Here is a 22,300-nt window from a genome sequence, read left to right as displayed (position 1 = left end):
GCATGAACTTAACCCTAAACTTAAAAATACAGAGTTAATGCAGTTTGAAATGTGACGTTTGCAACAACTTCGAAATTTGACAAACATGGATGAATGTCTAATTCTGACTTGAGACTGAGAGAGCTAGTTGCAATCAGACTCAGGCTGTGATCAGCAGCTACAGGTGTCCACATCATACAGTACAGTTCAGGGCCCTCCAAGAGACAAAGCCCCAAGAGACAATACAACCACACACACACACACACACACACACACACACACGCACACACACACACACACACACACACACACACACACACACACACACACACACACACACCCCTGTACCCTCTGAACTCTTTTCCTGATAACCCCTTCCTGTCTTTCTCCATCTCTCTCTTCTTTTCCCCTCTCCCTTCGCTCCCTCCATCTCCACTGGGGAGAGTAGCCCTGGTCAGGAAGTGGAGAGGAACTTGTTCCTAACAAACACTTTGACCCCAGAGCTGTAGGAAACTGAACAGGATACTCCCTGAGAGCAGTATAGTGGGGCTCAGGTGCAGTCTGCAGCCTGGCCCTGGTGTGTATGTGTGTGTGCAGCTGTATAATAGAGCAGAGCAGGATCCTCAGACTACCCCTGTAAAGGTGGCCCTTGAGGCCCCCCTCTAAACGCCAGACTCCCTCCCACTCCACTCCGATTCCCCCAGGACCTCTAATCATCCCTGCAGATTAACGGCCTGCCTAGCCCTCTGAGCCGGCCAAGCGCTGACTACAGCCAGGACGCTGTCGGCTGTAAATCAATCAAACCGCAATTAAACACACATTCTCACACATTCTCACACACACACACACACACACACACACACAACCTTGTGGGGACACACAATTCAGTCCCATTCAAAATCCTATTTTCCCTAACCCTAACCCTCAACCTATACATATACACACATCAGTAGAATCAGTCCTCTCTCTCTCTCTCTCTCTCTCTCTCTCTCTCTGTAGCAGGTAGTCATTTTCCATCAGGCTGTCATGCTACACACACTGGCAGAAATGTCAGGAACACTTTCTCCTGCCAGGTTGCACACTCACACGGGCACACGTGTGCCAGGACATCACTAACACCCTCCTTCTCTCACTCTGTCCTTCTCTCTTTCCCTGTTCTCTCACTCTGTCCCTCTCGCTTTCCTTTTCTATCCCCTTCCCCTCCCTCTCCCGCTCTCTCTTCCCCCTTCCTTCCCTCTTTCTTTCTTTCTTTCTTTCTTTCTTTCTTTCTTTCTTTCTTTCTTTCTTTCTTTCTGTCTTTCTATCTCTCTCTCTCTCTCTCTCTCTCTCTCTCTCTCTCTCTCTTTCTCTCACTCTCTATCGCGCTCTCTCAGCTCCCTCACTTCATCAACAGTTCCCTACCGGCCCATGAGAGGACCACGGCGCTGCAGATTGACAGCTACTTCCGTCAGGAGCTCATCTACAAACGCAATGAGCGAATGGCACGCCGCATCTCCGCCCTCATCCAGCGAAACCCCTCCCAGACCTTCTTCTTTGCTTTTGGTGCAGGTGAGTGGGGAGGTTTGGGAGGTCATGAGTCCAGGAAACCCTGATCTATGGTCACCTCTACAGATTAAGGGGAGGATTTAGGGATGGTAATCTGAACCTCGATCTGTGCCTATGGGCACTTCAATGGGACCCCATCTCTGGTGCTTACAGAAACTCTGTGTGTCTGTTTTTCAGCAGCACTGAAGCTTAGTGATGTGACAGAGGGAGCTGGAAGTGGCGGCAGGGTGGATGGGGGGACAGTAGTAAATGGTAGATGATCTTTCTTTATGGCCCAGTCAGAGGTGGGTTTTGTCAGCCAGAGCAGAGGAGACAGATGAAGTCAGGAGGCCATGTTCACAGTGCTCCCCTGCACCTCAGCCCTCCTTCAGCTGCCTCCAGCCACCAGTAAAGACTAATGGAGCGTAGAGCTGAGGAGAGGAACTTACAGTGATACACACCCCACATCTCAGTGGATGCAAGGAATGCTCACGGTTACAGTTGCGAGCGTGCATGTTTGTGTGTGTGTGTGTGTGTGCGCGTGTGCGTGTGTGTGTGTGTGTGTGTGTGATAGCACGTGAGAAAGAGATATCAGTTTTGTGTCTAGTGAGTGTTTGTAAGAATGTTAATGTGTGTTTATGGTGAACAATTGGTGAACAATTTTATCTAATTCACATGTTTGAAAGCAAAACTGGAGAAAGAGCAGGACAATAATAGTCTTCAATGGTTCCCAGATCTCTGGCATGAAGAAACATATGTAAAATACACTCACACACGCACACACACCCACACAAACGCAAAAGTACGTGCATGCACACACACACACACAGCTATAGTGCCAATTACCAGCAGTTCCTCCCAAATCCAGAAATAAAGGAACCATGAGCTGTTTGTTTCAATTAGAATTCCATGCTGATGCTGCTAATGTTTCCTGAATGGTGCATTGTGTCCTGTAGGAGAGGGGAGTGTGTGTGTGTGTGTGTGTGTGTGTGTGTGTGTGTGTGTGTGTGTGTGTGTGTGTGTGTGTGTGTTTGCATGCGAGCCTGTGTGTGTGTGCGTGCGTGTGTGTGTGTGCGTGCATGTGTGCGTGTTTGTGTGTGTGTGGTTGTGTGTGCATGGGCATACTCTGTATGTGTATTAGGAGTAACTAGTTAATTTTCATCTAATTAATCCATGACCAGCATTCCAGTGAACCGGCAGAGGAAATAAGGCTTGATGAATCTGAAGATACATTCTTCCTTTATTAAAAAGTGTTTTCATTGGGAACACAGAAACCCATGTGAACCACAGATAACAAGTGAACCAAAACCAGTCATCCCAGCCAGAGCTAAGGAATGAGAGAGAGAGAGAGAGAGAGAGAGAGAGAGCAGTTTGGAGGAGTAGGGGGTTTAGTGGGGGAGTAGGGGGTTTAGTGGAGGAGTAGGGGTTCAGTGGGGGAGTAGGGGGTTTAGTGGAGGAGTAGGGGGTTTAGTGGAGGAGTAGGGGGTTTAGTGGGGGAGTAGGGGGTTTAGTGGAGGAGTAGGGGTTCAGTGGGGGAGTAGGGGGTTTAGTGGAGGAGTAGGGGGTTTAGTGGAGGAGTAGGGGGTTTAGTGGAGGAGTAGGGGTTCAGTGGGGGAGTAGGGGGTTTCGTGGAGGAGTAGGGGGTTCAGTGGGGGAGTAGGGGGTTTAGAGGGGGAGTAGGGGGTTTAGTGGGGGAGTAGGGGGTTTAGTGGGGGAGTAGGGGGTTCAGTGGGGGAGTAGGGGGTTTAGAGGGGGAGTAGGGGTTTAGTGGGGGAGTATGGAGTTTAGTGGGGGAATAAGGCGTTTAGTGGAGGAGTAGGGGGTTCAGTGGGGGAGTAGGGGGTTTAGAGGTGGAGTAGGGGTTAGTGGGAGAGTAGAGATTTAGTGGGGGAGTAGGGAGTTTAGTGGGGAAGTAGGGAGTTTAGTGGAGGAGTAGGGGGTTCAGTGGGGGAGTAGGGGGTTTAGAGGGGGAGTAGGGGTTTAGTGGGGGAGTAGGGAGTTTAGTGGGGGAGTAGGGGGGTTAGTGGGGAGTAGGGGGTTCAGTGGGGGAGTAGGGGGTTTAGAGGGGGAGTAGGGGCTGTAGTGGGGGAGTATGGGGTTTATTTGGGGAGTAGGGGGTTTAGTGGAGGAGTAGGGGGTTTAGTGGAGGTGTAGGGGGTTTAGTGGGGGAGTAGGGGGTTTAGAGGGGGAGTAGGGGGTTTATTTGGGGAGTAGGGGGTTTAGTGGGGGAGTAGGGCGTTTAGTGGAGGAGTAGGGGGTTTAGTGGAGGAGTAGGGGGTTTAGTGGGGGAGTAGGGGGTTTAGAGGGGGAGTAGGGGGTTTAGTGGGGGAGTAGGGGGTTTAGTGGGGGAGTAGGGGGTTCAGTGGGGGAGTAGGGGGTTTAGAGGGGGAGTAGGGGTTTAGTGGGGGAGTATGGAGTTTAGTGGGGGAATAGGGTGTTTAGTGGAGGAGTAGGGGGTTCAGTGGGGGAGTAGGGGGTTTAGAGGTGGAGTAGGGGTTAGTGGGAGAGTAGAGATTTAGTGGGGGAGTAGGGAGTTTAGTGGGGAAGTAGGGAGTTTAGTGGAGGAGTAGGGGGTTCAGTGGGGGAGTAGGGGGTTTAGAGGGGGAGTAGGGGTTTAGTGGGGGAGTAGGGAGTTTAGTGGGGGAGTAGGGGGGTTAGTGGGGGAGTAGGGGGTTCAGTGGGGGAGTAGGGGGTTTAGAGGGGGAGTAGGGGGTTCAGTGGAGGAGTAGGGGGTTCAGTGGAGGAGTAGGGGGTTTAGTGGAGGAGTAGGGGATTAGAGGGGGAGTAGGGGGTTTAGTGGAGGAGTAGGGGGTTCAGTGGAGGAGTAGGGGGTTTAGTGGGGGAGTAGGGGGTTTAATGGAGGAGTAGGGGGTTCAGTGGAGGAGTAGGGGGTTTAGTGGAGGAGTAGGGGATTAGAGGGGGAGTAGGGGGTTTAGTTGGGGAGTAGGGGTGCTTTTGGGTTTGTAGGCACGGGACCATATAGAACATTTACTGCTTCAATATGTCCGATAAGAACACTCATTTTCATTTTCCCATTTTGGGAATACTCTACACGACCCTGATGAAGAGCTGGTATGGGGTGGACTGGGAGGTATAGACTCTGATGTAGGGCTAGTATAGGGTGGACTAGGAGGTATAGACTCTGATGTAGGACTGGTGTAGGGTGGACAAGGAGGTATAGACTCTGATGTAGGGCTGGTATAGGGTGGACTAGGAGGTATAGACTCTGATGTATTGCTTGAATAGGGTGGACTAGGAGGTATAGACTCTGATGTAGGACTGGTGTTGGGTGAACAAGGAGGTATAGACTCTGATGTAGGGCTGGTATAGGGTGGACAAGGAAGTATAGACTCGGAGGTATAGACTCTGATGTATTGCTGGTGTAGGGTGGACTAGGAGGTATAGACTCTGATGTAGGGCTGGTATAGGGTGGACTAGGAGGTATAGACTCTGATGTATTGCTGGTATAGGGTGGACTAGCAGGTATAGACTCTGATGTATTGCTGGTGTAGGGTGGACTGGGAGGTATAGACTCTGATGTAGTACTGGTGTAGGGTGGACTGGGAGGTATAGATTCTGATGTAGGGCTGGTATAGGGTGGACTAGGAGGTATAGACTCTGATGTATTGCTGGTGTAGGGTGGACTGGGAGGTATAGATTCTGATGTAGGGCTGGTATAGGGTGGACTAGGAGGTATAGACTCTGATGTATTGCTGGTGTAGGGTGGACTAGGAGGTAAAGACTCTGATGTAGGACTGGTGTAGGGTGGACAAGGAGGTATAGACTCTGATGTAGGGCTGGTATAGGGTGGACTAGGAGGTATAGACTCTGATGTATTGCTTGAATAGGGTGGACTAGGAGGTATAGACTCTGATGTAGGACTGGTGTTGGGTGAACAAGGAGGTATAGACTCTGATGTAGGGCTGGTATAGGGTGGACAAGGAGGTATAGACTCGGAGGTATAGACTCTGATGTATTGCTGGTGTAGGGTGGACTAGGAGGTATAGACTCTGATGTAGGGCTGGTATAGGGTGGACTAGGAGGTATAGACTCTGATGTATTGCTGATATAGGGTGGACTAGCAGGTATAGACTCTGATGTATTGCTGGTGTAGGGTGGACTGGGAGGTATAGACTCTGATGTAGTACTGGTGTAGGGTGGACTGGGAGGTATAGATTCTGATGTAGGGCTGGTATAGGGTGGACTAGGAGGTATAGACTCTGATGTAGTACTGGTGTAGGGTGGACTGGGAGGTATAGATTCTGATGTAGGGCTGGTATAGGGTGGACTAGGAGGTATAGACTCTGATGTATTGCTGGTGTAGGGTGGACTAGGAGGTAAAGACTCTGATGTAGGACTGGTGTAGGGTGGACAAGGAGGTATAGACTCTGATGTAGGGCTGGTATAGGGTGGACTAGGAGGTATAGACTCTGATGTATTGCTGGTATAGGGTGGACTAGCAGGTATAGACTCTGATGTATTGCTGGTGTAGGGTGGACTGGGAGGTATAGACTCTGATGTAGTACTGGTGTAGGGTGGACTGGGAGGTATAGATTCTGATGTAGGGCTGGTATAGGGTGGACTAGGAGGTATAGACTCTGATGTATTGCTGGTGTAGGGTGGACTAGGAGGTAAAGACTCTGATGTAGGACTGGTGTAGGGTGGACAAGGAGGTATAGACTCTGATGTAGGGCTGGTATAGGGTGGACTAGGAGGTATAGACTCTGATGTATTGCTTGAATAGGGTGGACTAGGAGGTATAGACTCTGATGTAGGACTGGTGTTGGGTGAACAAGGAGGTATAGACTCTGATGTAGGGCTGGTATAGGGTGGACAAGGAGGTATAGACTCGGAGGTATAGACTCTGATGTATTGCTGGTGTAGGGTGGACTAGGAGGTATAGACTCTGATGTAGGGCTGGTATAGGGTGGACTAGGAGGTATAGACTCTGATGTATTGCTGGTATAGGGTGGACTAGCAGGTATAGACTCTGATGTATTGCTGGTGTAGGGTGGACTGGGAGGTATAGACTCTGATGTAGTACTGGTGTAGGGTGGACTGGGAGGTATAGATTCTGATGTAGGGCTGGTATAGGGTGGACTAGGAGGTATAGACTCTGATGTATTGCTGGTGTAGGGTGGACTAGGAGGTAAAGACTCTGATGTAGGGCTAGTATAGGGTGGACTGGGAGGTATAGACTCTGATGTAGTACTGATGTAGGGTGGACTAGGAGGTATAGACTCTGATGTAGGGCTGGTATAGGGTAGACTAGGAGGTATAGACTCTGATGTAGTAATGGTGTAGGGTAGACTGGGAGGTATAGGGTTGGTGTAGACGGTTTGGTGTATGGTGAATGGCCTGTGATGACCTCTCCTGGGTGCCTGAGAGGTGAACAGGAGAGTGCCAAGTCACCTGTGAGTGGGCCATCTGTCTGTCTGTTCATCTGCGTTCCTTCAGCTGAAAGGCCGGTATGTATGTATGTATGTATGTATGTATGTATGTATGTATGTATGTATGTATGTGTGTGTGTGTGTGTGTGCGTGCGTGCGTGTGTGTGTGTGTGTGTGTGTGTGTGTGTGTGTGTGTGTGTGTGTGTGTGTGTGTGTGTGTGTGTGTGTGTGTGTGTGTGTGTGTGTGTGTGTGTGTGTGTGTGTGTGTGTGTGTGTGTGTGTGAGGGCTGACAGGTAGTGTGAGCTGATGGGAAACGGCTGCAGCGCGGCCATAACCGGGTGATAACCCAGGGAGTACATACACGTGAGCACCAGGCCGTGGAGACCTACGTTTCCTCTAGGTTTCTGCCTGAAGCAGCCCTCAGAAAAGCTGATATCAAAACATCCCACAGTCACCTTCTGACATCAACTTCTGCTACCACTTTACTTATGAAGTGTTCTAATGCCTGATAAACATGCGTAGCACATTATAGATGCATTCATAGAGCATAGTACTGGGGAGGCCTATGGGAACACAGACCGGGACTCTTTCTCTCTACCACCATCTGTCTGTCTATGTTTCATCTCTGTCTGTTTGTCTTCCTCTGTCGCTGTCTGTCTGTCTTGGCCATCCATCCAGGGTCTTCTCTGGCACCCTCTCCATCTTCCCAGCTGCAGTCTCCTCAGAGTAGAGAAGAGCTGGAGGAGAACTAGTGTTTATAAGAGCTCCTTCCTTCCATATGGCCGATAACTATTAACGGCCCCCGCAGCATTTACCTTGGATGCCGTTCTCCAGGAACCATGTCCAAACTACAGAAAGAAAACAAGAACAGGAGGAAAAGAGCGGACGCTCAGGTTAAGGCCTTCTAGAGTTACCTGTGTTGTTCCATGCTTTTTCCGGGGGTAATTAAACTATACAATGTGTGTATAATGTGGTTTGGGCAGGCCATTCATCTTGCCACAGCATCCGCCCCCCACACCCTCTCCCTCATGCCAAAATCTCCCCACAGTCCCAACGCTCTAGCAGCCCCATGGTACACGGTGTGTGTCTGACTCTGGGTAATGACATATAGCGTCTCAAGGGCATTATTCATTTTCATACACAGCTTATTTATGAAAAGAGTGGGGATCATTGAGTCATAACATAACAAGCAGAAAATAAATACTCTCTGACTCTCTCTGGTGCCCCCTGTTGGGGGGAACGTTTCTGGCATGAGAGTGGTGTTATAGTGAAGTGGGCATTGCTGCTCCACTTTATGCAATTCACTGTACATGCTGCTCTGCTAGGTACCAAGTAATCACACTATTAGTCAAAGGAAAGAATCACTGAGGCTATGGTACATCAACAGTATGTTAGGACAGACTGTCTTTTCGTACTGTCTGAACCTCCCCCTCTCTCTATATATCCAGTGCTTTGTTCTGTACTGTATGATCCAGGGTGTTACTGTTACTGCTATGTATTGTTACTGTTACTGTTTCTGTTACTGTAGAGTTACTGTTACTGTTAATATAGTGTTACTGTTACTATCACTGTTACTGTAGTGGTACTGTAGTGTTACTGTTACGGTTACTGTTACTATTACTGTTACTGTAGTATTACTGTAGTGTTACTGTTACTGTAGTGGTACTGTAGTGTTACTGTTACGGTTACTGTTACTATTACTGTTACTATTACTGTTACTGTAGTGTTACTGTTACTGTACTGTTACTGTTAATATTACTGTTACTGTCACTGTACTGTTACTCTTACTGTCACAGGAGTATTACTGTAGTGTTACTGTTACTATTACTGTTACTGTAGTATTACTGTAGTGTTACTGTTACTGTAGTGGTACTGTAGTGTTACTGTTACGGTTACTGTTACTATTACTGTTACTGTAGTGTTACTGTACTGTTACTGTTAATATTACTGTTACTGTCACTGTACTGTTACTATTACTGTTACTGTGGTATTACTGTAGTGTTACTGTTACTGTAGTGGTACTGTAGTGTTACTGTTACGGTTACTGTTACTATTACTGTTACTATTACTGTTACTGTAGTGTTACTGTTACTGTACTGTTACTGTTAATATTACTGTTACTGTCACTGTACTGTTACTATTACTGTTACAGTAGTGGTACTGTGGTGTTACTGTTACTGTTACTGTAGTATTACTGTTATGGTTACTGTAGTGTTACTGTTACTGTTACGGTTACCGTGGTATTAGTGAAACTGTTACTGTTACTGTTACTGTAGTGTTACTGTTACTGTTAATGTAATGTTACTGTTACTGTTAATGTAGTGTTACTGTTACTGTTACTGTAGTGTTACTGTTACTGTTACTTTCACTGTAATGTTACTGTTAATGTAGTGTTACTGTCACTGTTACTGCCACTGTAGTGTTACTGTTACTTTCACTGTTACTGTTACTGTTACTTTCACTATTACTGTTACTGTTGCTGTTTTTGTTACTGTCACTGTTACTGTTTCTGTAGTGTTACTGTAGTGTTACTGTTACTGTTTCTGTAGTGTTACTGTAGTGTTACTGTTACTGTTACTTTCACTGTTACTGTTACTGTTGCTGTTTTTGTTACTGTCACTGTTACTGTTTCTGTAGTGTTACTGTAGTGTTACTGTTACTGTTTCTGTAGTGTTACTGTAGTGTTACTGTTACTGTTTCTGTAGTGTTACTGTAGTGTTACTGTTGCTGTTTTTGTTACTGTCACTGTTACTGTTTCTGTAGTGTTACTGTAGTGTTACTGTTGCTGGTACTTTAGTGTTACTGTTACTGTTACTGGTACTGGTACTATTACTGTGGTGTTACTGTAGTGTTACTGTTATTGTTGCTGTAGTATTACTGGTACTGGTACTGTTACTGTGGTGTTACTGTAGTGTTACTGTCGCTGTCACTGTTACTGTAGTATTACTGTTATTGTTGCTGCAGTATTACTGTAGTGTTACTGTGGTGTTACTGTAGTATTACTGTTATTGTTGCTGTAGTATTACTGTAGTGTTACTGTTTCTGTAGTGTTTCTGTAGTGTTACTGTTATTGGTACTATTACTGTAGTGTTACTGATACTGTTACTGTACTATTACTGTTACTGTTACTATAGTGTTATTGTTACTGTTAATGTAGTGTTACTGTAGTGTTACTGTACTGTTACTGTTATTGTTGCTGTAGTGTTACTGGTACTGTTACTGTGGTGTTACTGTAGTGTTACTGTTATTGTTGCTGTAGTATTACTGTAGTGTTACTGTTTCTGTAGTGTTTCTGTAGTGTTACTGTTATTGGTACTATTACTGTAGTGTTACTGATACTGTTACTGTACTATTACTGTTACTGTTACTATAGTGTTATTGTTACTGTTAATGTAGTGTTACTGTAGTGTTACTGTTACTGTTACTGTTACTGTAGTGTTATTGTAGTGTTACTGTAGTGTTACTTTCTCTGTAGTGTTACTGTTACTGTAGTATTACTGTAGTGTTACTGTATTGTTGCTGTTACTGTTACTGGTACTGTTACTGTGGTGTTACTGTAGTGTTACTGTTATTGTTGCTGTAGTATTACTGTAGTGTTACTGTTTCTGTAGTGTTTCTGTAGTGTTACTGTTATTGGTACTATTACTGTAGTGTTACTGATACTGTTACTGTACTATTACTGTTACTGTTACTATAGTGTTATTGTTACTGTTAATGTAGTGTTACTGTAGTGTTACTGTACTGTTACTGTTATTGTTGCTGTAGTGTTACTGTTACTGTTACTGTTACTGTAGTGTTATTGTACTGTTACTGTTACTGTAGTGTTACTGTACTGTTACTGTTACTGTTGCTGTAGTGTTACTGTACTGTTACTGTTACTGTAGTGTTACTGTTACTGTTACTATAGTGTTAGTGTTACTGTTAATGTAGTGTTACTGTAGTGTTACTGTACTGTTACTGTTGCTGTAGTGTTACTTTTTCTGTAGTGTTATTGTAGTGTTACTGTAGTGTTACTTTCTCTGTAGTGTTACTGTTACTGTAGTATTACTGTAGTGTTACTGTATTGTTGCTGTTACTGTTACTGGTACTGTTACTGTGGTGTTACTGTAGTGTTACTGTTATTGTTGCTGTAGTATTACTGTAGTGTTACTGTTTCTGTAGTGTTTCTGTAGTGTTACTGTTATTGGTACAATTACTGTAGTGTTACTGATACTGTTACTGTACTATTACTGTACTATTACTGTAGTTTTACTGATACTGTTACTGTACTATTACTGTAGTGTTACTGATACTGTTACTGTACTATTACTGTAGTGTTACTTATACTGTTACTGTACTATTACTGTTGTGTTACTGTTACTGTTACTATAGTGTTATTGTTACTGTTAATGTAGTGTTGCTGTTACTGTTACTATAGTGTTATTGTTACTGTTAATGTAGTGTTGCTGTTACTGTAGTGTTACTGTTGCTGTAGTGTTACTTTTTCTGTAGTGTTACTGTAGTGTTACTGTACTGTTACTGTTAATATTACAGTAGTGTTACTTTCTCTGTAGTTTTACTGTTACTGTAGTATTACTGTAACAGTTAGTTAAACACACACACACACACACACACACACACACACACACACACACACACACACACACACACACCTTCTCTATATAACACAGCAATATGCATGTACATGTAGGAGGAGGAACTGGTGTGACAGTGTTTTGGAGTCAGAGAGCAGTGTTTCAGCAGGTTTGCATTTGCTAGTTCCTTGATGCTGCCTTCATTCCCTTATTGAAAACATCCCCTGGAATGTCCTGCAGCAGCCATAGCCCAGCCACCACTTCACTGACACACACAGTGAAGGAGAGAAAGTAGTGTGTGTGTGTGTGTGTGTGTGTGTGAGAGAGAGGGGGCGGAGGCGAGTGAGTTTTATGGCCTAGAGAGTTGTTAATTAATGTATACAGTAATACAATATATACTAATATTTGTATTTTTAGACAAGTTGCTTTTGTCTGTTATACAAGTTTGTGACTTTGTGTGTGCACTGTGCATGTGTGTGTGTCTATGTACGTGTGTGTAATAGGTTATTGTTCAGTTTTGGACAGATGTGTTTTGCAGTTGCATGTGGAGTGGTGGGTTAAAGCCATAGTTGTATTCTTGCACTCTAGATGTTGCCTGCTTTGTCACAATGCCTCCCCCTCTCTCTTTCTTCTCCCCTCTCTCTCTTCTTCCATCTGTCTCTGTCTGCTTTCCTGTCTGCCTCCATCCCCTTTATCACACTGACTATCTCTCTCCTCCATAACTCCATCTGCTCTGTCTCACTCTGTCTTTCCTTGTCTTCCCTCCTCCCAGTAGGAACGTTTTATGGAGCGAGAGAGGAGGAGACACCAGGGAAAGACGACTAGTGGTCTCCCCCGGATAGTTCAGTATTGTATTTGTACAGGTGTGTCATGGTGTGTGTTACTGTATCGGTGTGGGTGTGCATCATTTAACAGTGGTGCCTCTGTCTTAGTGCCCACCCTGTTGGGCTGACGTGTCCCTCTCTGCCTCCCCCTGCGTGAGACTGACGATGCACAGGCCCCGTCTCCCGTCGCTGAGCTGGGACTGTGGCGGGGAGACAGCCTTTTTTGGCTCTCATACATCTTTAACTCACACGTACACACACACACACACACACACACACACACACACACACACACACACACACACACACACACACACACACACACACACACAAACACACATATACACACAGACACACACACACACACACTCATACACACAGACACACAGAGACAGACACACATACACACACGCACACACAGTAGACAGGCAGATACACACACACAGGTGCTCGTATAAGATCTGTCTGATATTAGATTCACTACAAGTCAGAGCTGAAGAGGTGCAATATTAAAACATAATGTTTTCATCAGTCATCTCCCCATTAGCAGAAGACCCAGTGTGGAGCCCCATCACTTTTCTGTCTCCTCTCCTTACAGTCTCTATACAGTGCAAGGCAGATTCATGACAACCTGTCACAAACGTAGTATTGACATTCTTACATATTTTTTCAGTCCCGAGTCCTGACCCATAGCTTTCTACATACAGTATGTATGACACAATCCCCTGTTATCATTATAACTACTAATAATGAATCTGGTATAAGGTTAGAGGTTGGGCCAATAGTGCCAGTCCCTCTTTCTGTCAGGCCTGTATCCTCTCTCAGTCCCTCTCTCTGTCAAGCCTGTATCCTCTCTCAGTCCCTCTCTCTGTCAGGCCTGTATCCTCTCTCAATCCCTCTCTCTGTCAGGCCTGTACTTTCTCTCAATCCCTCTCTCTGTCAGGCCTGTATCCTCTCTCAGTCCCTCTTTCTGGCAGGCCTGTATCCTCTCTCAGTCCCTCTCTCTGTCAGGCCTGTATCCTCTCTCAATCCCTCTCTCTGTCAGGCCTGTACCCTCTCTCAATCCCTCTCTATGTCAGGCCTCTATCCTCTCTCAGTCCCTCTCTCTGTCAGGCCTGTATCCTCTCTCAATCCCTCTCTCTGTCAGGCCTGTAGCCTCTCTCAGTTCCTCTCTGTCAGGCTTGTATCCTCTCTCAGTCCCTCTCTCTGTCAGGCCTGTATCCTCTCTCAGTCCCTCTCTCTGTCAGGCCTGTATCCTCTCTCAGTCCCTCTCTCTGTCAGGCCTGTATCCTCTCTCAGTCCCTCTCTCTGTCAGGCCTGTAGCCTCTCTCAATCCCGCTCTCTGTCAGGCCTGTAGCCTCTCTCAGTCCCTCTCTCTGTCAGGCCTGTATCCTCTCTCAGTCCCTCTCTCTGTCCCTCTCAGGCCCTGACGTGTTAGCTTAGCATTAGCCTGTGTGCTGGTGTGGATCCCAGGCAGCTCTAATTAGATCTGTAGGGCTCATTAGTCTGCTTGTAGATTACATGCTTCATTAGCCTCTGGAACAACATATCACAGCTCATTCAGCACTAATGGCTGCTACGCCACATTGCACTCACACTTGTACACTCACTCCATCTCCATAACTCTCCTCTAGCTAATACAAACACACACATTCTCTTTGTCACACACACCGGCACACATTGCAAGTATTGCACGGACATACAAATGCACGCAGACACACAATGTCGATTACACTTGCAATTTTTTACACAATTTGTCTAAAGTCTGTCATTAATTGCTATGTATCAGCTGATCTGAGACCTACAAATTTATCTAACATGTAGCAGAGGGACTTGTTGTAATAAAGAGGGGATGAGGGGGTGAAGGGTGGAGGAGAGGAAATGACATGATGAAAGTTGGAGCAGGAATGAGATGAGAGCGATAAAGAGAGCTTTGAGTCGGGGTCTATGAGGGTGCCATGGCTTCCATCACATTCATGCACTGCATAGCTACCGTCAGCATGTGTGTGTGTATGTCTGTCTGTGTGTCTGTGTGTAAGAAAGGAGCCTTTCTCCAGACGCCTGCCAGCTGCCCTCCCCCTCCCGTCCTGTCCTAGCAGAGAAGGAGTTAAGACCTCAGCTGTCAGCAACAAAAACAAACTGAAGGGGCAATTTTCACTAAATGTTTTAACCCCACCACAGGCCCAGCCCAGCAAATCCCTGTCTCCCCCTCCTCCCGATCTTTTCTCTTGCCTTACCTCCCTCTTTCATCTCTCTTCTTCCGCAGTCTCTCTCGCTCCTTCCCTCCTCCCTCCCTCTCTGTGTCTCTGTCTGCCAGGGGAGGTTCACACACAGCAGTGTGGCAGCAGTGGCTGGAGCCTGTGGGGTCTGGCAGACAGAATGAGAGCATACAGACAGTCTAAATATGGAATGCCAGCAGGAATCACTTTAAATGTTCCTACAGAAAGTCACTGGCCCCTACAGTGGTCCTGACATAGTCCATGTGGTGCAGAACCAAGGATGCCATGGTCAGGCTGTGTGTCTCTGATTATGCAGTGTAAAAGGGGTTGACCTACAGGGGGTAAATAAGTATAAATGCTTTTTCTGACTTGATGCATTAGGGGACCTGGATCGAGACACGTCCGTTCGCAATCATTGGTCATCACACCCCACCGGTAATGGCATTCAGAGGGTCTCACCCACTCCACGGGGGGTAGTCAAGGTGTGATGTGTGTTGTCTTAAATAAACAGTTGTAGAAGGGTGCTATTAGCCAAGGAATCATTCCATGTTATACATATATATACATAAATGGCCAATGGTGTCTTGATGCATTAGGGGACCAGAACTGGGACACGACCGTTCCCGGTCATCGGTCATCACACCCCACCGGTGGAAGCACTTATTGGGCTGCATGCATAGGAAATGAAATCATTATGAAAGGGAGGAGGGGAGGAGAAAAGGATGAGGAGGGGAGGAGAAAGGGATGAGGAGGGGTAAGGAGGGGAAACACTCCTGATTCCCATTAATCCCTCTACTAAAACAGAGCCTGAGAGCTTCAGGGTGGAATTTCCTGATTCCTGCCTTTAGATTTACACGTCAAGCGAGAGCTGCTCTGTTCAACACCATGGTTCAGCTGGTTCAGATGCAATGCGGCTAGGATTTCTTTCCCCCGGTTTGTTGACTGGAAGGCTGGGAGGTGATTTATAGATGAGCTGGTACTGTAGAAGTATACATGTACACCCAGGGTTACAGTGCAGGGATGCTGGAGTTATTAAAGCTTTGTTACATTAATCATTCTCACATTGTGGAGGGGGCTGATAGTGCTCAGGCAGTGAGTCAGACAGGGACTTCCCCGAGCATTTATACAGAGGCAGGTACATACTCACACGCATGCACGTGCCCACACACAAGATTACATGCATACACACGCATACCCACCGATACACACACACACTGGCACGTTGTGAACACATACAGCAGATAGCACTCATATTTCCAATTAGGGTAGAGGAATGCATCCTTATTTTCCTTGGCCAACTTTTTTTCTTGGAGTCCAGATTTGTGTGGTTTGTTTCCATTCCATCACCACCCCTTTGTCTCTCTCCTCATCCCTCTCTTCTCTTGTCCTCTCCCTTTTTCCCCCGGTCTGTTGTTCCACAGCCCGTGAAGCAACAGCTTGTGTTTGTTTGCACCATAGTAACAGTGAACAGCATGCGTTCTGTGTGTTCTGTGTGTGGAGGTCTACGCCGTCGTCCCCCTCCTCCACCTCAGGTGTCCACCAGCCAGCCTGCCTGCCTGCCCATGCTCTGAGAGCATGGATCCCTCTCTCCTTCTTACGCTGGCACAGCCTCCCTCTCCCACTGGCCTGTCCCTATCCACATCAATCTCTACAGTAGAGGGATTATCCCTATGTCCACTCACCATTCAGCATCGCTTGACTATATTGACAGGGTGCAGGGATGGGTATAGGGAGGAGTGGAGCAAGGCGAGGACAGGCTGAGGGAGGAATGGGGTGCTGACACGGCTGGAGTCAGGCCCACAAAGCTCTCAGCCTGGGTGGCAACCAGACACACGCTACTATAGAGGAGAGAGGGATGGGGAGAGAAAGAGGCGGAATATGTGGCTATTGAATGTGTGTGTTTGTGTGTGTTGCAGGTGTGCTTGAATGTTTGTTTGTGTGTGTGGGTTTTTACATATGAAATCTGGAACCCTGGTTCGGTTTCCTGGAGCTTTTTTTACATTTGATTCCACAAAATACGTTTTTCTTTTACAAGACCTGTAAATAACTGTTTCAGGTTATGATTTGAGAGATGCACATTCTACATAACGTTAACAAGCTAGCTAGTTTACAACGCAATTCACGCTGCCGCGTCACAATACCTGGTACTCTTGTCCTGGATTCTGGAACCGTTACTCACACAGGTCCAGGATTCGTTTCAGCCTGGGATCGTTTGCGTTTCACACATGCTTTATAGCGTGGATCAGGGTACCTACAGCTCCAGGATCATACAGGGGATACGTGAAAGCACCCTGACAAATCAAGAAAGAGAGAAGAATGCAAGATATCAGAAATGTATTTTCTAGCTCCTCTAATGGTCTCTAGAGTCAGAAACATTCCCTCTGAGAGATACAGACCAGACAGGGAGGAGGGTACACTTGGCCCCCTGTAGCAGGTGTGTGTTGCTGGCTACAGTCCTTAACTCTGTGGCTGTCTGGTGGCCAGGAAGAGAGATGACCACACACACACACACACACACACACACACACACACACACTTCTAATTCATCCCACACATACCCCGGACCAGACTAAATGACTTCCTCTGCCTGTGGTAACCGTACGCCTCAGTAAGAACTCTGTTCAGACTGTTTATGTATGACATCAAACAGAGACTAAATAAACAAGACACATCAGACAGATTGACCTCACAGGAGGAATACACAGGGCTTTTTTTCACTGAGCACTAAAGGGCTTCATAGCTGAAATGAATCAAATATCTGCTTTACACAGACACGGGGGTCATTGAAGCTGTCTGCGTCCATTCTGGGAGCAGCCTTCAGCTGTGGAGGGGACAGGAGAGGACAGGAGAGAGGAGGAGAGGAGTAGAAAGGCAGAGTGGAGGGGGGTAGGAGTAGTGGTGGCTATTCAGCAGCCCAATGATCTGGATGTTGGCCAGTCTGTTAGTTTTTGCCATGATGCTCCTGTACTGCCCGCGTCTGACTGATGCAAGTGGGGAGAACAACAGGCTGTGGTGGCTGAGGTCCCTGATGATCTTGTTGGTCTTCCTGCGACCCCCCCCCCCCCCAACCCACCTCCCACCTCTCTCCTCTCTCTCCTCTGGAGGGGCCTGTTGTGGGGGAGGGAGAGTGCTGTAATCTGGCCGTCTGATCTGGCCGACACTCTGCGGTAGCCTCTCCTCTCTCATCATGCCAATCCCAACACAGCCTTTGAACTCCGCCGCCAAGAAAGTCTAGTACCGCTTTTTTCTCCCCCAGGAATGATCAGAAAAATCATAATAATAAAATAGAGGGTCTGAAAAAAGCTGGCGAGCTTGGGAGCTTGAAGATTGTCAGCGTGCTGTTAATAAGCTGGAGGAGCGTGCGGAGGGGGTGATGTCAGAGAGCATTAGGCCTTATTGCTGGGTTGAGTGACACCTGGGATTATCATCTGTAGAGAGGAATAAAACAGCTTTCATCAGAGTGGGGCTGGGGCATGTCTGTTTGATGTCAGAGTGAAGGAATCACACACACACACACACACACACACAGGGGTTTGGGGAAGGAGGCCAGGAGCAGAGTGCACTACAATATGGGGTCATTAGGAACAAGTGTAGTGAATGATCAAGGGCCAGTATGTGTTAGGAACTAAGGATGGTCTCACTGCCACCATAACAGGCTCACTGCCACCCTGTCTCTTCAGACCTCTGATTCAGACTGACTAGAGACTACCATGTCTCTTCAGACCTCTGATTCAGACTAGAGACTATCATGTCTCTTCAGACCTCTGATTCAGACTAGAGACTATCATGTCTCTTCAGACCTCTGATTCAGACTAGAGACTATCATGTCTCTTCAGACCTCTGATTCAGACTAGAGACTATCATGTCTCTTCAGACCTCTGATTCAGACTAGAGACTATCATGTCTCTTCAGACCTCTGATTCAGACTAGAGGCTATCATGTAACCATCTGTCATCATTACTAAAGAGAAGAGATTTTATGGACCACATTGCCTGATCAGGAAAAACTCTGGGCCCTATCTGAGATGTGAACTGATCTGTTGTGTTTCCTGTTAGGTCACTTCCTGGGGAACCACAGTGTGTTGGACATCCTGAGACAGGAGGGCTACGAGGTGGTGCACACACCATCACACTACCAGGAACCAATCCCAGAGTGAGTACAGAGACACACCCCACCCACGCAGCAGGGCTACAACCCAAGACACACACACAGACTACAGTATTGTTTACGCACTAACACAAACACACACATTGATACATGTGTGTATGGCCATTGAGCACTAATTCATATGAGCCCTCTCACAAACACAGTCACAAGTTACCCCATAACTTTACAATCCCACATCAACTAGAGCAGAAACACATGACATGTACTAATTGACCCCCACAGATGTGCTAAATGTAGAAACATGTTTTAGTACATGTAGTACACCATTACAACCAGAGCTCAGCTAAGTAGGAATCCTTTGATTCCCCCAACCCTCACTCCCTCACCCTGCCAGCTGTGAGAGGTGTGCCAGCCCGCTCCTTGCTACCCCTTGGCATGGCTACCTCATAGAAAGGCCTCAACCATTTGCCTCCTGGAGAGGGGTGCTGCATCTCCTCACGCAAACCAGCCCCCAGTCTCCTGTGAACTCTCCCACCCCGAACAGGCAGGCAGCAGCAGGAGGACTTGGGGGGGGGGGGGTTGATCCAAGCAGGTTGGGCCCATTAAAATAGCAGCGCTAATGGTTACAAGACTCACATGAACTAGGGTGAAAATGGAAAAATTAGGAACAATAAGGGAAATCGCATAAAACAGAGCTACATTAAAACCTCCCATCCAGCCACTGCTTTTACAAACTCACTTCCCCACTGCAAAGTCCAGCTGTAACCAACCCGTTCCTTCCTGGCTCATACACAGAGCAGGCCCCAGCCGAGCTGAAGGCCACAGCAGTTCTGTTTCAAAAACTGACAAGTGGACTGACTGTGGTCGAAACACAAAAACACAAAACCCCTCAAAGCATGTTGTGCTCTCTGATATGAGGTGACACAACAACACAATACATCAGGAAGCTTCTCGAGTGTTTATCAAGTGTAAACCTCTAAACTGAGCCTCTGAACCCAGAGGCACCACGTGTTCTCTGCTCAATAGAGATATTATGACAGAAGGAAAACGTGACTCAGTGTAGAGTAGCTATAGCAGCCAGCCACTGTAGTCAGTGTAACACTGGCAAACACAGAACTCAGCACTGTGTTGTCTGGACTTGGCGCCTCATTATGATGTCAAACCTCCAGGGTGTTAACTGATGGGAAAGCAATATGACCCTTCATATACATAGTAGGAAGAAGTTTCCCCTAGATGTTGAGGTATATGGGGTTTGGGGTTTTCTGATCCTATATCTGTGCCTACAGGCAACTACCGGTAACCAGATAGGGAAAGACAGATAAGGAATGAACTCCCTGTGGATTAGTGTAGGGCCGTGTTTCAATACTGTTGAAATCTATTCTAACTTCCTCCTTTCCTGCTCGCACATGATTGTGTTGATCAAAGCAATGTAATAGAACCCTTACTTTCACCTATCCGACCGTTACATTAGGGACTACTTCAATGAAATGAATATGGTAAGGAGGAATTTCTAAGGTATTGAGTTGTCAGGGTGGCTGGGGCAGATGTCACTCAGACAAGCCTCCACATGGGTTACAGCTTCCTCCCTTGTGGCTCGTTTAGACACTTAGTCAACTTTTTACAAGCACAGAGGGCATTGTGTCCCTGTTTGAAGTTCAAAGCCCTTTGGACCATATAGATAGACTAGAGAGCACCGTGATCACCTTAAACCACACACCATTACACATTCACACACAGCATACAAGGAGAACCTCCCTAAAGTATCTGACATAATATGCTTAAACTGCTCACCAACCTTGTTCTGTTATCTTTAATCTATTCTAGTGATAAGGGAGCATACAGCCAGGTCTATACCATAGAGCTATGATATTTAATAAGCATATAGTGTTCTGTTCCACAGAGAACCAACAGAGAACCCCAGCGATGGGGGCTCCGATGCGGGTAAAACCTCTCCCTATGACTGGGTGACCAGCCCCTCAGACCTGGATGGTAGCCTGGATGGTTTGGAGGAGCTGGAGGATGAGGAGCTACCCCACATGCTGCTGCCAGACAGCCTGAGCCAGCTAGAGGAGTTTGGGAGACATAAGCGCCCTCGGAAGGCCCACCGCAGCCATGGCCGCCCACGCCTCTTCAGTGACCTGTGGGTCCGCATCGGTGACGGGTGAGAGAAGAAGAGAACAAATACACACACTGTCTCTAGGTCTTTATTGAACCCATTCAATGACAACCGAAAATAGCATAAAATGAAGGGTAGCAGACAGTGCAACTGGACACTCACACAGCAAGAGACCCTAACAAGCTCTACCACAGTGTTCCTGTTAACCTGACTGATCTTGTTCTCCTACCCTCCAGCACCACAACTCCTCAGCCTAATGTGAGGATAACCAATGGCTATGTGACAGTGGAGCCTCTACTCACCCACCAGGAGCAGAGGAGGAGGACAGGCCTCTACCCTCCAGTGGAACCCCCCAGCCAGTCCTCACCCTCAGCGCTGCCCACCCCCAGCTCAGCCCAGTACACCATCGGCACCACCCACGCCCTCACCTGCCTACTAACGTTACTCACCTCACACCTGCTGTTCACCTCCTGACCACATGGTGGAGCTGTCTCCACAGACAAAAACTCATACTGTCTCTATACCTGAGCACCGTTATGTGCCAAGAACCCTAGAACATACAAATATCTACATATAAAGATTCTGCAAATGGGAACTGGAGGTGGAAATGAACTGCTATGGGCATGGAACTTACACAGAACATAGAACATGTAGACATGGATATGAGGGTAGAGGACAACAGACAGACACACCAAGGACTTCTGAGACAGAGCTGTCCGTCTTCAGGCTTCTGTGAAGGGAACAGGATCAGTCTGTGAAAAGTTATTTAAACTCTCAATGTGTGGAATAACTTTCACCCATGACAAATAGATAAACGGTCTCTATCAGAGAACTAATGGAAGATACTATATATACAACATCCATATTATGAAATTGTCAGTAGAGGCCAAGTCTTAAAATCACAAGAAAGCAATATGATAAATAATCATAATAAATGTTATTATTATGAATAATATTTGATATTAATGATGAGAATAGACATACTAATCACTATAATAACAGCTATAACTCTGTAATAAGGTCTGATATCTTAAAGACAGGATGTGGAGCACACATTGGACGTTTTTGTAAATTGTGCATTTTGTTCATAAAGAAATATTGTATATTTATTATTTCTCGAAGAGTATATTTTCATGCATTTGATGATTCCTGGAACAATAAACTTTTGGAAATTCCCTCAGGTTTCTTGGAGTTCCTATTTCTCTAGGCCTGCATGTCAATACTAATGCCAGTTAGTATTCCATTCCAAGCACGGTGGGCTAATGTAAAGGTGAGCTTAGACCTACAGAAAACTTAGAGGGGAATTCTCCAAGAATTGAATTCACTGCCCTCTACAGGATCCAATTGGAATGCAGGGATTGTCATCAAGTTACACGGCATGGTTCCACTTTCACCACCAGGTGGCAACAGCGGCTTTAACAAAAAACAACTATCATAAAACGCTCAAACTCCAATGTGAAGCCAATTAAGACTCCATGGTCATGGACACTTCTGCTACTCCCACCACTTTCAGCAACGCTCTTGTTAGCTTTTATGTAGTCACAGTATATATATTATGTAGAATTT

General features: G+C 46.5%; 1 protein-coding gene across 1 annotated transcript in view; it reads left to right on the top strand.

The window, feature by feature from the left end:
• trabd2b (TraB domain containing 2B) overlaps positions 1-21,910 on the top strand; it is a 94,445-nt gene extending 72,535 nt beyond the window's left edge. Inside the window, exons 4-7 of the mRNA XM_021603941.3 lie at positions 1,353-1,527; positions 18,567-18,663; positions 20,519-20,779; positions 20,971-21,910. Coding sequence (XP_021459616.1) covers positions 1,353-1,527; positions 18,567-18,663; positions 20,519-20,779; positions 20,971-21,208 — 771 coding nt within the window. The 3' untranslated portion in view covers positions 21,209-21,910. The remainder of the gene's footprint in view (positions 1-1,352; positions 1,528-18,566; positions 18,664-20,518; positions 20,780-20,970) is intronic.
• Positions 21,911-22,300: the final 390 nt, after the last annotated feature.

The sequence above is a fragment of the Oncorhynchus mykiss genome, chromosome 5 (genome assembly GCF_057628025.1).
Source record: "Oncorhynchus mykiss isolate SJ-2025 chromosome 5, ASM5762802v1, whole genome shotgun sequence".
Classification (NCBI taxonomy): Eukaryota; Metazoa; Chordata; class Actinopteri; order Salmoniformes; family Salmonidae; genus Oncorhynchus; species Oncorhynchus mykiss.
The sequence above is the reverse complement of the archived record's forward strand: the minus strand, read 5'-3'. Positions and strand labels throughout refer to the sequence as shown.